This window comes from Pseudophryne corroboree, chromosome 4, assembly GCF_028390025.1.
Source record: "Pseudophryne corroboree isolate aPseCor3 chromosome 4, aPseCor3.hap2, whole genome shotgun sequence".
Taxonomy (NCBI): domain Eukaryota; kingdom Metazoa; phylum Chordata; class Amphibia; order Anura; family Myobatrachidae; genus Pseudophryne; species Pseudophryne corroboree.
The window spans coordinates 689,560,505-689,574,769 of record NC_086447.1 but is presented as its reverse complement, the minus strand read 5'-3'; the positions used below and the strand labels follow the sequence as shown (position 1 = coordinate 689,574,769).

The 14,265-nt window shown below is 46.8% G+C and overlaps 1 protein-coding gene across 2 annotated transcripts in view; it reads left to right on the top strand.

The window, feature by feature from the left end:
- Positions 1-14,265, top strand: part of LOC134910172 (sulfotransferase 6B1-like) — a 109,426-nt gene that overhangs the window by 75,065 nt on the left and 20,096 nt on the right. The window contains exon 4 of one of the 2 annotated variants that reach the window (XM_063917897.1): positions 513-599. The exons of the other annotated variant lie outside the window; for it this stretch is intronic. Coding sequence (XP_063773967.1) covers positions 513-599 — 87 coding nt within the window. The remainder of the gene's footprint in view (positions 1-512; positions 600-14,265) is intronic. 2 annotated transcript variants of the gene reach the window in all.

Sequence of the window (14,265 nt, the reverse complement as noted above, 5' to 3'; positions counted from 1 at the left end):
CCCAACAGTCACATTGCCTGTCTTTCCTTTCCGGCAGCCACACTGTTAATTTCTAATTTCTCCTCTCATTTCCGGTATTCACGCTGTCCGTCTTTCATTTCCAATAGTCACACTGTCAGTCTCTCATTTCCGGTAGTAGCACTGTCTGTTTGGCACTTCCGGTAGTCACACTGTCTGTATCTCATTTCTGGTAGTCACACTGTCTGTCTGGCATTTCAGGTAGTAGCACTGTCTGTCTAGCATTTTCGGTCATACCACTGTCTGTCAGGCACTTCCGGTAGTCACACTGTCTACTGTCTCTCATTTCCAGTAGTCACAGTGTCCGTCTTTCATTTCCGGTAGTCACAGTATCTGTCTCTCATTTCTGGTAGTAACACTTTCTTTCTGGCATTTCCGGTAGTCACACTGTCTGTCTCTCATTTCTGGTAGTCACAGTGTCTGTATCTAATTTCCGGTAGTAACACTATCTGTCTGGCATTTACGGTAGTAACACTGTCTGTTTCTCTCTTAAGTATCTGAAGCAACAACCATCACCGCGAGTCTTTGCATCACACCTGACTTATGAGAATATACCTAAATCAGTTCTTGAAAAGACCAAGGTATAGTAACTGCTTTTCAGTAACTGGCTATACTGTTACATGTACAATTATCTCAAATACGTCTTGTATAATAGCAAACTTCAGTTACATATATATATATATATGTGCAAAATAAAATCAACCACAATTTATTAGTAATAAGAGGATTTTGGTACTTACCGATAAATCCATTTATCTGAATCCACTTGGGGACACTGGAGATCTAGACAGCTGGGTGTGAAGGATGCAGACCAGAGGTAACACAATGTATTAATAAAAAAATATGCACAGCTAGCCCCTCCCCGTTCACGCCCTCCATCCCTCCAGTTTGAAAAATTGACAGCAAGAAGAGGGAACATGGAAGATCAAAGTCATATGGGAAGGAACCAACCATACCAACACGTCAAACAGCATCCAAGAACTAATGACACATTAACTAAACTGTTTGAACTAAATGTATAAGAACACGCAGGCTGACAGCACCGAGGCGGGTGTCCAATGTCCCCGAGTGGATTCAGAGAGATGGATTTATCGGTAAGTACCAAAATCCTCTTTCCTCTATCATTCACTAGGGGACACTGGAGATCTAGAAAGCTGGGGACGTCCCAAAGATACTCCCATGGGCGGGAGTGCTGTCCGAAGCCTGGAGAACCAAACGTCCAAAATCTCTAGAAGCAAATGTATCAAACTTGTAGAAACGAGTGAACGTGTGTGCTGATGACCACGTGGCAGCTCTGCAAAGTTGGATAGTGGAAGCTCCTCTGACAGCAGCCCACGAAACATCTACTGATCTGGGGGTATGAGCACCTACCCAAAAAGGAACTCTCTTACCACAAAAAATATATTTCTGTTTGATGGTTAGTCGTATCCATCTGACCAAGGTTTGTTTTGAAGCCGTCCAACCCCTCCTGGGGCCATCATACAGTACAAACAAAGCATCTGACTTTCTAATAGACCCAGTAGCCTGAACGTACACCCGTAAGGCTCTGACCACATCCAAGGACAGGTCCCCCTCAAACAATCCTTGGAAGGAGTGAACTACAATAGGCTGGTTTATATGGACACACGAAAACTCTGCCTTTGTACAGAGCTCCGCTCTGTCCTCATGAAAAACTGAGAGAGGACTTTTACATGACCGGGCACCTAACTCTGAGACCCTTTTTGCTGATGCTAAAGCTAGGAGCAGGACTGCGTTCCAGCTTATATATTTTAGATACGCCCTTTCCAAAGGCTTGAAAACGGGCGATCTAAAAAATTCTAGCACCAAATTTAGATCCCACGGGGCCGTGGGTGGACGAAAAGGTGGTTGTATTCTCAACACACCTTGTAAAAATGTCTGGACCTCTTGCAAGGACGCCAGATGTTGCTGGAAAAGGATCGAGAGGGCCGAGACCTGTACCTTCAGGGATCCCAATCTCAAACCGCCATCCAAACCCTTTTGGAGAAACCTCAACAGTCTAGTAAGGTGGAACTCTCTGGGGTTCCAACACCTAGGCTGGCACCAATCCATGTACTTCTTCCAAATTCTATAGTAATGTGTCGCCGTGACTGGCATCCCTGCAGCTAACATGGTAGGAATAGCTGATTTTGGGATACCCCTGTCTCTTAGTATCCTGGTCTCAAGAACCATGCCGTCAAACGTAGATGGTTCAGATCTGGGTGAAGGAACCTCCCTGTGCGGCAGGTACTCCCTCTGCGTCAGTTTCCAAGGATCTTCTGCCAGGAGCCCCCTCAGGTGCGAGTACCAACTTCTGCGAGGCCAGTCTGATGCTATTAAAATTATCCATGCTCTTTTCTGTTTCACCTTTTTCAACACTCAGGGGAAACGGCGGGAAGATGTACACCAGATCGTATGTCCAGGCAATCGCTAGCACGTCCACCGCCTCTGCTGCTGTATCCCGCGTTCTGGCCACATATCTTGTCAGCTGATGGTTGTTTTCAGAGGCCATTAGGTCTATCTGTGGTAGACCCCACCTTCTTACCACTGCATTGAATACCTGTGGGTGTAGACAACACTCCCCTGGATGCATATCTTGATGACTGAGGTAGTCTGCTTCCCAATTGTCCACTCCTGGAATGAAGACTGCCGACAGGATTATGTTGTGCTTTTCTGTCCAAGACAGAATCTTTGTGGCCTCTTTTAAAGCCATGTGGCTTCTTGTTCCTCCCTGACGGCTTATGTATGCTGTTGTCGTCACATTGTCTGACTGCACTCTCACGTGCTGAGCCCTTACTAGGTCTTCCGCCATAAGAAGTGCATTGTAAATGGCCCTTAGCTCCAGTACATTTATTGGAAGACTGTTCTATTGCGGGGACCATCTTCCCTGAAACTGATGGTTGTCCAGTACTGCTCCCCATTCTCTGAGACTGGCATCTGTTGTCAAAATCTTCCAATCCCAGATTCCAAACCTCTTTCCTGCCGCTAGGTTCTTGTGGACTGACCACAAAATTAACGAGGTCCTGGCCCGGGGCGACAAGCGAATCCTTCGGTGGAGAAGTAAATGCAAGCCTGCCCCCTGAGCAATCAGATTTAGCTGAAAGGGTCTTAAATGTAGCCTGCCGTATTGGATCGCTTTGAAGGATGATAACATCTTTCCTAGAAGCCGTACACAAAGATGCAGAGAGACCGTCTGGTTCTGCAGAACCTGATGTACCATCTCTTTGATGTCTCAAATCTTATCTTCTGGGAGAAACGCCATCAGTTTATCGTATCTAGAATGAGACCCAGTAATTGCATTGGTTGCAGATTGGATTTTTTTAAATTCACAATCCAGCTGTGTCGAATCAGAAACTGATGACTGATCTGAGCATCTTTGATCAACTGGTCCTGAGAGGGAGCCTTGATAAGAAGGTCATCCAGATACGGTATTATTGTTACCCCTAACGATCTCAATTTCGCTACCATGACTGCCATGATCTTTGTGAAGATTCTCGGGGCTGATGATAGGCCAAACAGGAGGGCTCTGAATTGGAAATGAGTCTTGCCCACTGCAAACCGTAAATAGGCTTGGTGTGGGGTCCAAATTGGGACATGGAGGTACGCATCTTTTATGTCCATCGACACCATGAACTCCCTTTGCTCCAGTCCCGCAATAACTGACTGTATTGATTACATCTTGAATCTGTAAACCGTCAGGAATTGATTCAATACCTTTAAAGTGAGGATTGGTCTGACGGACCCATCCAGTTTTGGCACTACAAAAAGATTTGAATAAAATCCCGTTCCTCTTTGAGAAGTCAGGACAGACATAATTACCTCCGTCTGAAGTAACTTTTGAATCACCGTATCTAATGCCCCTGCTCTTTGAGGGCACCAAGGAAGGACCGTTGTAAACAACTTACTGTGAGGTTGGTTCAGAAAATCTATTTTGTATCCCTGGGAAATAATATTGTTGATCCAGACTTCTGGTGAGGTTTCGGCCCAGGTGTCCCGAAACCTTTTCAACCATTGAGAGACCGTCATGCCTCGGTCTTGTCAGCAGGTTTAGAATCCTTTTTTCGGGCTGTGGACTAATAACGGCCTCTGCCTCTGTTTCTATGAGCTTGACTGCCAAAACCTCTTCCTCTAGCTCGAAAGGATTGAGACCTAAATGAATTGAACACCGGACCAGAGTAATTTCTCCTGATCTATGGCGTAGTCCTAGGATATGTGGTAGGCAGAAAAGTAGATTTTCCAGCTGTTGCTTGTGAAATCCACTTGTCTAATTCTGGACCAAGAAAAGCCTCCCCTACAAAGGGGATCGCCTCCACTGCCTTCTTGGAATCAGAATCCACTTGCCATTCTCTGAGCCACAGAATCCTTCTTGCCGATATAGGCAAAGCCTAGATGTGTTACGCTATCCTGCTAGCATCCTTTGTAGCTTGGAAAATGAATGCAGCCGACTCACAGATATGCTCCGCTAGTCAAACTATTTCTTCCTGGCTGTTATCTACTGCCTGAACAATTTGACCTGCCCATGCTACAATAGCCTTGTTCACCCAAGCACTGATAATCGTAGGCCTTTGTGATGTTCCTGCAGCCACAAAGATAGATTTTAGTGCTGTATCCAACTTCCGATCTGACACATCCTTTAGTGTAGTCACATTTGGTATCGGTGAGATTGTCTTCTTTGACAGTCTAGCCAGGGAAGCATCCATAATTGGTGGAACCTCCCACTTAGACATGACACCCTTGGGTAGTGGGTAATTAACCGTGAACTTTTTGGGAATCTGGAAGCGTCTATCTGGCGGCTTTCATGCCGCTCCCATCTGATCCTGGAGAGTCTGAGGAATCAGAAAAACTGCTGTTTGCGGTTTCTGAGACTCAAATAGATCAAAAACTTCAGGTTCCTTAACCTCTTCTTCCTTGAAATTAAGGACCTGTTTTACCGCTTCAATAAGAGATTCTAACCCCTTGATCTCAGCATACTCCTCCTGAGGACTGATGTCAATTATCACCTCTACTGACTCTCCCTCCTCCTCACCCTCTATGAGACCTTCCTCCTCCTCCGATTCTTCCTGCAGGAGAGGGAGGGGTCTCTTTACCACTTTACACACATTCTTTTCTACCTGTGCGAGCGGAGTAACTCTAATTAGGAATTCTTCCACAGTTTTGGAAAAAACCTGCATCCATTCTAAATGTTGCTTGTGGACAGGGGTGTATCTAGGGGTCCGAGCACCCCTGGCAAAGTAAGGGACTGGCACCCACCCATAGTTAAAATATGGAAGTCGCGTGTGCCAAAAAAGGGGCATGGCCACACAATTGTACCCTTATTTCATATTACACCACACAGTAGTGTCCCTTACTCACATTATAATGCACAATAATGTCCGTTATTCACATTATGCTACGCCTCCAAATAATTTTTTTTTTGACCCCCACAGAAAAAAAAATCACACACACCATCGGCCCTACAGAAAAGAAAACATATTAAACAACACAGAAAAAATAAAATAAAAACACACTGGCTTTCACACGAAAACAAACAAAAAATTGACAACCGACATGAAAAAAAATAAACATACTGACCCCCGAAGGAAATTAAAAAAACCACATTGGCCCCAACATAAAAAAAAACATATTGGCATCCACAGAAAAAATAAACACATTGGCCCCCACATAAAAAACCCCCATATATTGGCACCGACAGAAAACAAACATACACATTGGCCTCTACAAAAAACAATCAAGCAAAATGGCCCCCACAGGAAGAAAACACAATGACCACAAACAGGAAAAATAAAAAAAATTATCCCCCACAGAAAAAATAAATAAAATACATTGGCTCCCACATGGAAAATATGAAAACACATTGACCTACAAATAAAAATTAAGATGGGATGGCCTGTGTATGTTCTTGCATTGGGGGGGGGGGGGGGGAGGGGGTGTTCTCTGACTAGGGGGCTGACGCACACAGCTGACACACTGACACACAAACAGATGCTGACACACTGATCCTGCCATGCGAACAGACAATGACACACTGACACATAGACAGATGCTGGCACACTGATGCTGACACAGACACACAGAAAGACACTGATACACAGACATATGCTGACACTGACACACAGAAACATGCTGACACACTGATGCTGACACAGACAGATGCTGATACACTGATAGATGCTGACACACTGACAGATGTTAACACAGACCTTGACTTACTGACATACAGAAACTGACACAGATGCTGACACTGACAGATGCTCACACACAAACTGATGCTGACGCACAAGCTATTTCACCTTCCCATGATGTATGTACCTTGCCTCCCCGCATGCAGCCGCCAAGTGGGAGGGGGGGAGGACACAGTGCTAGCCACAGCCGCCAGGTGGGAGTTGGGGGGGCAAAGTGTAAGCCACTGCCGCCGGGTGAAAGGGGGACATGGTAGACCTGAGAGTCACTGCTAGAGATGAGGGAGAGCTTAAGAGTCACTGCAAAAGATTGGGGAGAGAGGTTCTGTGTAGTGTGGCCGTGAGGAGAGAGAGGATCCCACATGCTGCTTCTGCTACTAAATGCCCATCTCTGCTAACTGCAGCTGAACAGCTCCTTTTAACACTTCTCACAATCTGGCTGTGTGACCTGCCCAAGGCTGGAAGCTGGCTGATTCAGGAATAACTTTCCTGATACTGCAGCTCTCCTAGGCATCCAACACCCACCCTCCTATCACAGCACAGCCCCATCTTGACCGTGCAGCTGAAAAATCCAGATAAGGGGAAAGGAACTTGGGAGGGCGCATTGCAGTCAGACACAATCTCACAGATGATCAAAGAGTCACCGGCACCACTAACCTGCAAATGCTTCCGTCTGAGGACAAGGTCTCGATTCCGGTTGCTGCAGGCTGCTGGGACCTAGGGACCAAGGGCTGTATGGCTCCAGAGCACCCCGTGCTATTACACTGTTTGCCTGGCCCTGGACGCCTGGCCCCTCTGTGCGCTCGCTGTCCCTGGTCACTTGCCTCAGCACACACTAGCTTCACTGCTGCGGCTCCAGTTTGAATGATCTTCTGTTCTGCGCATGCGCAGAAGCTCATATCGCCACAGCCGCGGAATCGGCCAAAGTGGGGCAGAGCACGGCCCCTGAGGTCAACAGGAGGAGGGGGGGCTTCCCAATCCGCCGCTGCTGACCTGTGTTGTCGCCCCCCCCTGCGGGTGAGGGCAGTTACTCGCATGCAAGGATGCCCAACAAAGGTCACAGAAGGCAGCAGCGGCAGCCACTGTTCTTCTCGCCAGGGTCCAGCACCGCTTCACAGTCCGCGCTACAATCAAGTAACTCTGCAAAACTACAGCTCCCAGCAGCCATTGCTGCCAGGAGCTCACATCAGCAATGGCTGCTGGGAGCTGTAGTTTTGCAGAGTTACTTGATTGTAGTGCAGACTGCGGAGCAGTGCCGGACCCTGGCGAGATGAACAGTGGCTGCCGCTGCTGCATTCTGTGGTCTTTGCCGGGCATCCCTGCAGGTGGTGGACACAGGGGCATAGTGAATCTGCCCCTTGGCCATGGGTGGCACAGCCAGGCGGCGCCCCTCCTCAGCTGGTGCCCCTGGCGAGTGCCATCCTGGCCAATGGCTAGATACGCCCCTGCTTGTGGGATTCCACCATTTCCTTAGAAATATCTGCCAGGGCATGTTCCCATGACCCAGGCGGACCACTGCTCCCAGGTTGAGCGTCCATTCCCAAACATGTGTTGCACACCCCGGAGCTGCCACCATTAGTGCTCTTTTTTTTTTTTAACATATATAACAAGTCTTTGTGGCCTTGGTTGGTGATTTAGACATGTTAAAACACTACACACCAATCAGCAGTACTTTCACCCTATTAGAATAGGAGGAGAAAGACCGTAGGGATATAGGGAGCAATGAAAACTTGGGAGTTACACAGCTGGAATTATATTAAAAAGCAAAAAGATATTTTTTTAAAAACCAGCCTGACGTTTACAACCTTCACACCACCAACTGTTGATACAGCTTGAGTTGCCTGGGATGAGAATTGTGGTGATCCTCCTCCGCAGGACCTGTCAGCAGTGTCCTTTGGAAGACAATATATGAATTATTAATAATATCAAAAATGATTACAGTGGGATTCAATAAACAGTGCTCCTAACATTAGTGCTCTTTGCTATCCTGGGTTCAGAGCCAACGCATTATAACATTTATAGTTAAAAAAAGCCATAAGCAGATATGGCTGCCTGTCTAATACTCTATATGCAGTGCAAGTCATCTCCTCACATCTCCTCCCCTTCACTGTGGGGATTCCCGCTCTGTCAGTGCGCTTAAAAGTGAAAATAAAATGGCCGCAACTGAGATTTTTCAATCACCTCGTTGCAGCCACTAAAGCCTAGGGAGTACCATTTGTCTACTGCCCCCTTATATCCACGCCTCCTAATAAGGGATCCCAGCTCTATTAATGGTTTACTGATCTTACCCGTCTCACCACTCACAGCCCCTGCCAGTGCGCCACGTTCAGCAACTCCGGAGCTCCGTCTCCGGCTAGCACAACACCTGCTATGGGACCCGCCGCTTAGAGCCTCTCCGGAGCTCTGTCTGACAGAGCACTGGCTAGCGGAGCTTACACAGCCTGTGAGACCTGCACTGCTGTCTGGTAGAGGAGCCTAACTAGGACCCTTAGAGCTACTCACTATTTAGAAGATCCCCTGGGTAAGCCTCTGATCCCTTCTTCCGGGATCGTTGCCTCACAAGTACAGAATTTGTACTTTTGGAAAAGCCTGCACTCTCCTTTCAGATAGGTGGGATTGGGCTATAGATCAATTTAAAACAAAAAGAGCTCCTTTTCTGTGCTTCTTCCTCCTAGAATAATTTTTCAGACTGAAGGGATGGGGGGGCTTGAAGGGGTAGGAGCTAGCGGTGCATAATTTTTTAATTAAAACATTGTGCTACTTCCGGTCTGCATCTTTCACACCCAGCTGTCTAGATCTCCAGTGTCCCCTAGTGGATGATAGAGAAACTTTCTTTACAGGTGATCATGTTTATAATCTAAAGGGCAACTAATACTAAAATGGATGTGGTATATTATGTCGACATTCAGGATGACGCCATTTGACATGTCAACATTAACAATTTATATGTTGTGCTTTTTGTGTTTCTCTGCAGCAAAATAATTGATCCTATACCCAGAATGAACTATTGCAGCTGACTTGTTGTATCAACAAACTGTAATGGTGGTCATACACTAGTGCGACTCCTCTGAGGGGAGAAATTGCATACGTTGCCCTTGAACTGCCTAGCAGCTTCCCAGGCGGCAGGATCGCATACGATACATCATATGCAGTCCTTCTGCATACGATGTATCGTATACGATCCCAGCCAAGGCTGCCGGAGCCCACCGCCTCCGTGAAATCTATAGTGCAGCTTCTCCGATCCATAGGCTCCAATCTGATGAGCACGGGATTGCGCATCGGATCTGATTGACCTGCGATTTGCCACTTTTCATCCGACTTCTTGGCCCAATGCGTCGAAATCGGATAAAATCGGGCCAAATCACACTAGTGTATGGGCACCTTTACACTGTTTTTCACACAATTGTCTGTAATTGCTACAGTACATTAACAGAACCAGGCAGATATATATTATTAAAAGCTATAAGTTTGTTCATCTATCATTCTGTAGCTCTATTACAGCAGTAACATGATACCACAACCCTAGTTATTGCTGCAATATTCTCTTGTTGACTGTGTAATTGCTATGGCTGATTTTCATTTTCTATTGAACATATTTTGGGACAAGGAGCATCTTCCTCTTCCAATAGTGTTATTGTGGGGTCCCATGTATGCCACTGTGCTGGTTGGAATACTGGTACCCCCTGCCAGCGCCTCTTAATAACTATACAATTTCTCTATGTTATTGAATTGGGGCAAGGAAGACGTGAGAGGCAGCGTCAGCCAAACTTCCAGGGTCCATGGCAGTTAGAGATGAGTCAATTTTTAAAAAAGTGCATCAAACATATTTTACTGCGGAGTTCATTAAGTTGCACAATGGTAAAATAAGAATTTAATACATACCAGTAATTCCTTATCTCCTTGGCCGTATGGCATACTTGGATGGTCTTAGTACCATGGGGGTGTAGATGGGTCCATTTGAGCCATGGCACTTTCAAAATTCTTCAGTGTGCTGGCTTCACCCCTCTATGCCCCTCCTGCAGACTCAGTCTAGGAAAACTGTGCCCGAGGAGACGGACATACTTTGAGAGGATGAAAATAGATAAGAAAAAGTGGTGAGTTAACGAACCAACATGCAGCATAAGAAGAGGATAGCAATACTAACCATAACACACAATGGACAATGCTTGCAGGAACAACGAAGCATCGAGGCGGGCGCCCAGTATCCCCTATGGACTAGGAGAAAAGGAATTAACGGTAGCTATTAAATTCCTATTTTCTCTAACATCATAGGGGATACTGGGATGCTCTTAGTACCATGGGGATGTCCCAAAGCTCCCAGACCAGGTGGGAGAGTGCTGAGACCCCTGCAAAACCAAGCGAGCAAACTGAAGATTCTCTATAGCCAAGGTATTGAAACCTAACAAATGTGTTCGAACAAGACCAAGTAGCTGCTTGGCATACCTGCAAAGCCGAGACACCACGGGCAGCTGCCCAGGAAGAACCCACCGACCTTATGGAGTGGGTCCGAATAGAACTCGGCAGCGGCAAGGAAGCCGAATTGTAAGCCTGTTGGATTGTCATCCGGATCCAACGAGCAACTGACTGCTTTGCAGCAGGACATCCAATCTTTGTAGCGTCATAGAGAACAAAAAGGGAATCAGATTTCCGGTGATGGGCTGTTCTCTTGACATAAATCTTCAAAGCTCGAACTACGTCCAAGGATTTTGAAGAAACTGACGTGTCAGAAAATACAGGAACCACTAGAAAATGGTGAAGAAATATAAGTTCCACTAGGCGCCACAGAAAAGGATTTAGAAAAATGGAATATACATCCTTTATATTGGGTGATGTTATCCTCATAACATGTGGTCCTCAAATCATGGTTAACAGCACATGGGGAAAGAGCAGAGGTATATCATGTGCAGTAAAATCAGTTTAATTACATAACATACAGAATATACAAAACAGTATTGGTATAGCAATACATCAAAATCCCCTTGTAGCTCCTGTGAGTATGGAAAAAGATGAACAATTACCAGAAGGGCTGAGAACTGGTGGAAAAACAGTTCTCAACCACGTTTTTATAATCACCAGAGGTCCCCCGGGTAGCCAGCCTGGGATCTTCCACTGGCATACGCTCGGCAATCCCCAGTACAGACAGGAGTAACAGGGTCTTTTTTTTCTAAGGCAACCAATGCGTTTCAACCCTAAACCATGGGTATTTTTCAAGGCAGTGTACTGTCGGGATCATTCCGAGTTGTTCGCTTGTTGCCGATTTTCGCTATACTGCGATTAGTCGCTTACTGCGCATGCGCAAGGTTCGCAGAGCGAATACACTTAGTTATTTTACACAAAAGTTAGGTATTTTACTCACGGCATAACAAAGCTTTTCCATCGCTGTGCTGATCGTAGTGTGATTGACAGGAAGTGGGTGTTTCTGGGCGGAAACTGGCCGTTTTATGGGAATGTGCAGAAAAACGCAGGCATTCGAGTTGCAAAACGCAGGAGTGGCTGGAGAAACGGGGGAGTGGTTGGGAAAACGCTGGGTGTGTTTGTGACGTCAAACCAGGAACGAAAAGGACTGAGCTGGTCGCAATGGCTGAGTAAGTCTGGAGCTACTCAGAAACTGCTAAGAAATTTCTATTCGCAATTCTGCTAATCTTTCGTTCGCACTTCTGCTAAGCTAAGATTCACTCCCAAAGGGCGGCGGCTTAGCGTGTGCAATGCTGCTAAAAGCAGCTAGCGAGCAAACAACTCGGAATCACCCCCTGTGTACAGTGTACTGCAGAAACTTCGGGCGAGTCCTGAGCTCCGCTCTATCCTCGTGAAACACCAGATAAGGGCTCTTACAGGATAAGGCCTCCAATTCCGAGACACGTCTTGCCGAGGCCAAGGCCAATAACATGACAGTCTTCCAAGTCAATTATTTCATGTCCATCAGGTGCAAAGGTTCAAACCAATCTGATTGGAGAAAGGTCAGAACCAAATTGAGATCCCACAGTGCCGTGGGAGATACAAAGGGTGGCTGAATATGAAGGACACCTTTTAGGAATGTCTGGACTTCTAGGACAACAGCCAACTGTCTCTGGAAGAAAACAGAAAGTGCTGTGATCTGAACCTTAATGGAGCCTAAACGAAGGCCTATATCCACACCAGCTTGCAGGAAGAGCAAGAACCTACACAGATGAAAATCTACAGTGGAGTACTGTTGAACTTCACACCAGGAGACATACTTCTTCCAGATGCGGTGGTAATGCTTAGATGTGACCACCTTCCTAGGCTGGACCATAGTTGAGATAACCTTGGCGGGAAGCCCTTTCCAGTCTAATATCTCCCTTTCAACCACCATGCCATCAAACATAGCTGCAGTATGTCTGGATAGACGAATGGTCCTTACATAAGAAGATCCTTTTGAAGTGACAAAGGCCAGGGCTCTTCAAGGGATATGGTCAGGAGGTCTGCATATCAGGCCCGGCGAAGCCAATCCGGAGCAATGAGAATTGCCTGAACGCTTTCCCTTTCTCAGTCTTTTTAGGACCCTGGGAATGAGAGGAATCCGAGGAAACAGATAGACAAACTGGTAAACCCATGGCGCCGTCAGAGCATCCGCCGCTGCAGCCTGTGGATCCCTCATCCTGAAGCAGTAGCGATGCAGCTTCTTGTTGAGTCGAGAAGCCATCATGATGATCAGCGGGCAGCCCCACCATTGAACCAACAGTTGAAATACCTGTGGGTGAAGGCCCCCGTGTGCAGATCACGTTTGCTGAGGAAATCTGCTTCGCTGTTGTCCACTCCTAGAATGAAGATGGCCGACTTGGCCATGGTGTTGTGTTCCTCTCAGAAGAGTATCCTAGACACCTCTCGCATTGCGGCCCTGATTTTTGTTCCTCCCTGTTTGTTTATGTACACCATTGCCTTGGCGTCTGACTGGATCTGTATGGCCTGATGTTGGACGAGAGAAGAGGCTTGTAGAAGGGAATTGTAAATCGCCTTGAGTTGCAGAATGTTTATTGGAAGAGAGGCCTCATGAAGTGACCACCTTACTTGAACCTGAGCCCCCTGGGTTACAGCACCCCAACCGTGGAGGCTTATTGTCAATAGAATCCAAGCCTTAATTCCGAAGTGTCAACCCTCTACCAGGTGGGAGGTCTGTAACCACCATGACAGGGAAATCCTTGCTCTTGGTGAAAGGGATATCCTGTAGTGCATGTGCTGGTGTGACCCTGACCATTTGTACAGCAGATCCAGCTGGACCGGGTGGGCATGGAATCTTCTATACTGAATTGCCTCGTATGAGGCTACCATCTTGCCCAGCAGGCGGATGCAGAGATGCACCGAGATTTTTCGGAGGTTTCAGTACCTAGCGCACCATCAATTGAATTGTCAAGGCTTTGTCCATAGGAAGGAACACCCTCTGAGATACCATGTCCAGGATCATCCCCAAGAACTGAAGTCTCTGCGATGGCTCCAGGTGTGATTTCTGCAGCTTGAGAATTAACCTGTGAGCCGTTAGAAGCTGTGTAGTCAGGGCGATGCTTTCCAAAAACCGAGTCTCAGATACAGTCTTTATGAGAAGATAGTCCAAGTATGGAACGATGTTCACACCCATTACGTGGAGTTGTAGCATCATCTCCGCCATCACCTTCATGAACACCCATCTTGCCATGGAGAGGCCAAAGGGCAAGGCCCAAAACTGGAAGTGAGTATCCTGCAGTACAAACCTGAGGTAAGCCTGATGAGGTGGGATCGGGATGTGAAGGTACGCATCCTTGATATCCAGGGATACCAGGAATTCCCCCTCCTCCAGGCCTGAAATCACCACTCTCAGGTATTCCATCATGAATTTGAACATCCGTAGGTTTGGATTCAGAGATTTGACGTTCAAGATTCGCCGGACCGAACCGTCTGGTTTTGGTACCATGAACAGGCTGTAATAAAAGCCCTTGTTTCTGAGTAGAGGGAGAACTGGAACAATAACCCGCGTTTGTTGAAGTTGCTGGATTGTCTCCAGCAAGGTAACTCTTGACACAGGTAAAGCTGGTAAACCAGACTTGAAGAATCTGTGAGGAGGGAGCTGTTGAAACTCCAA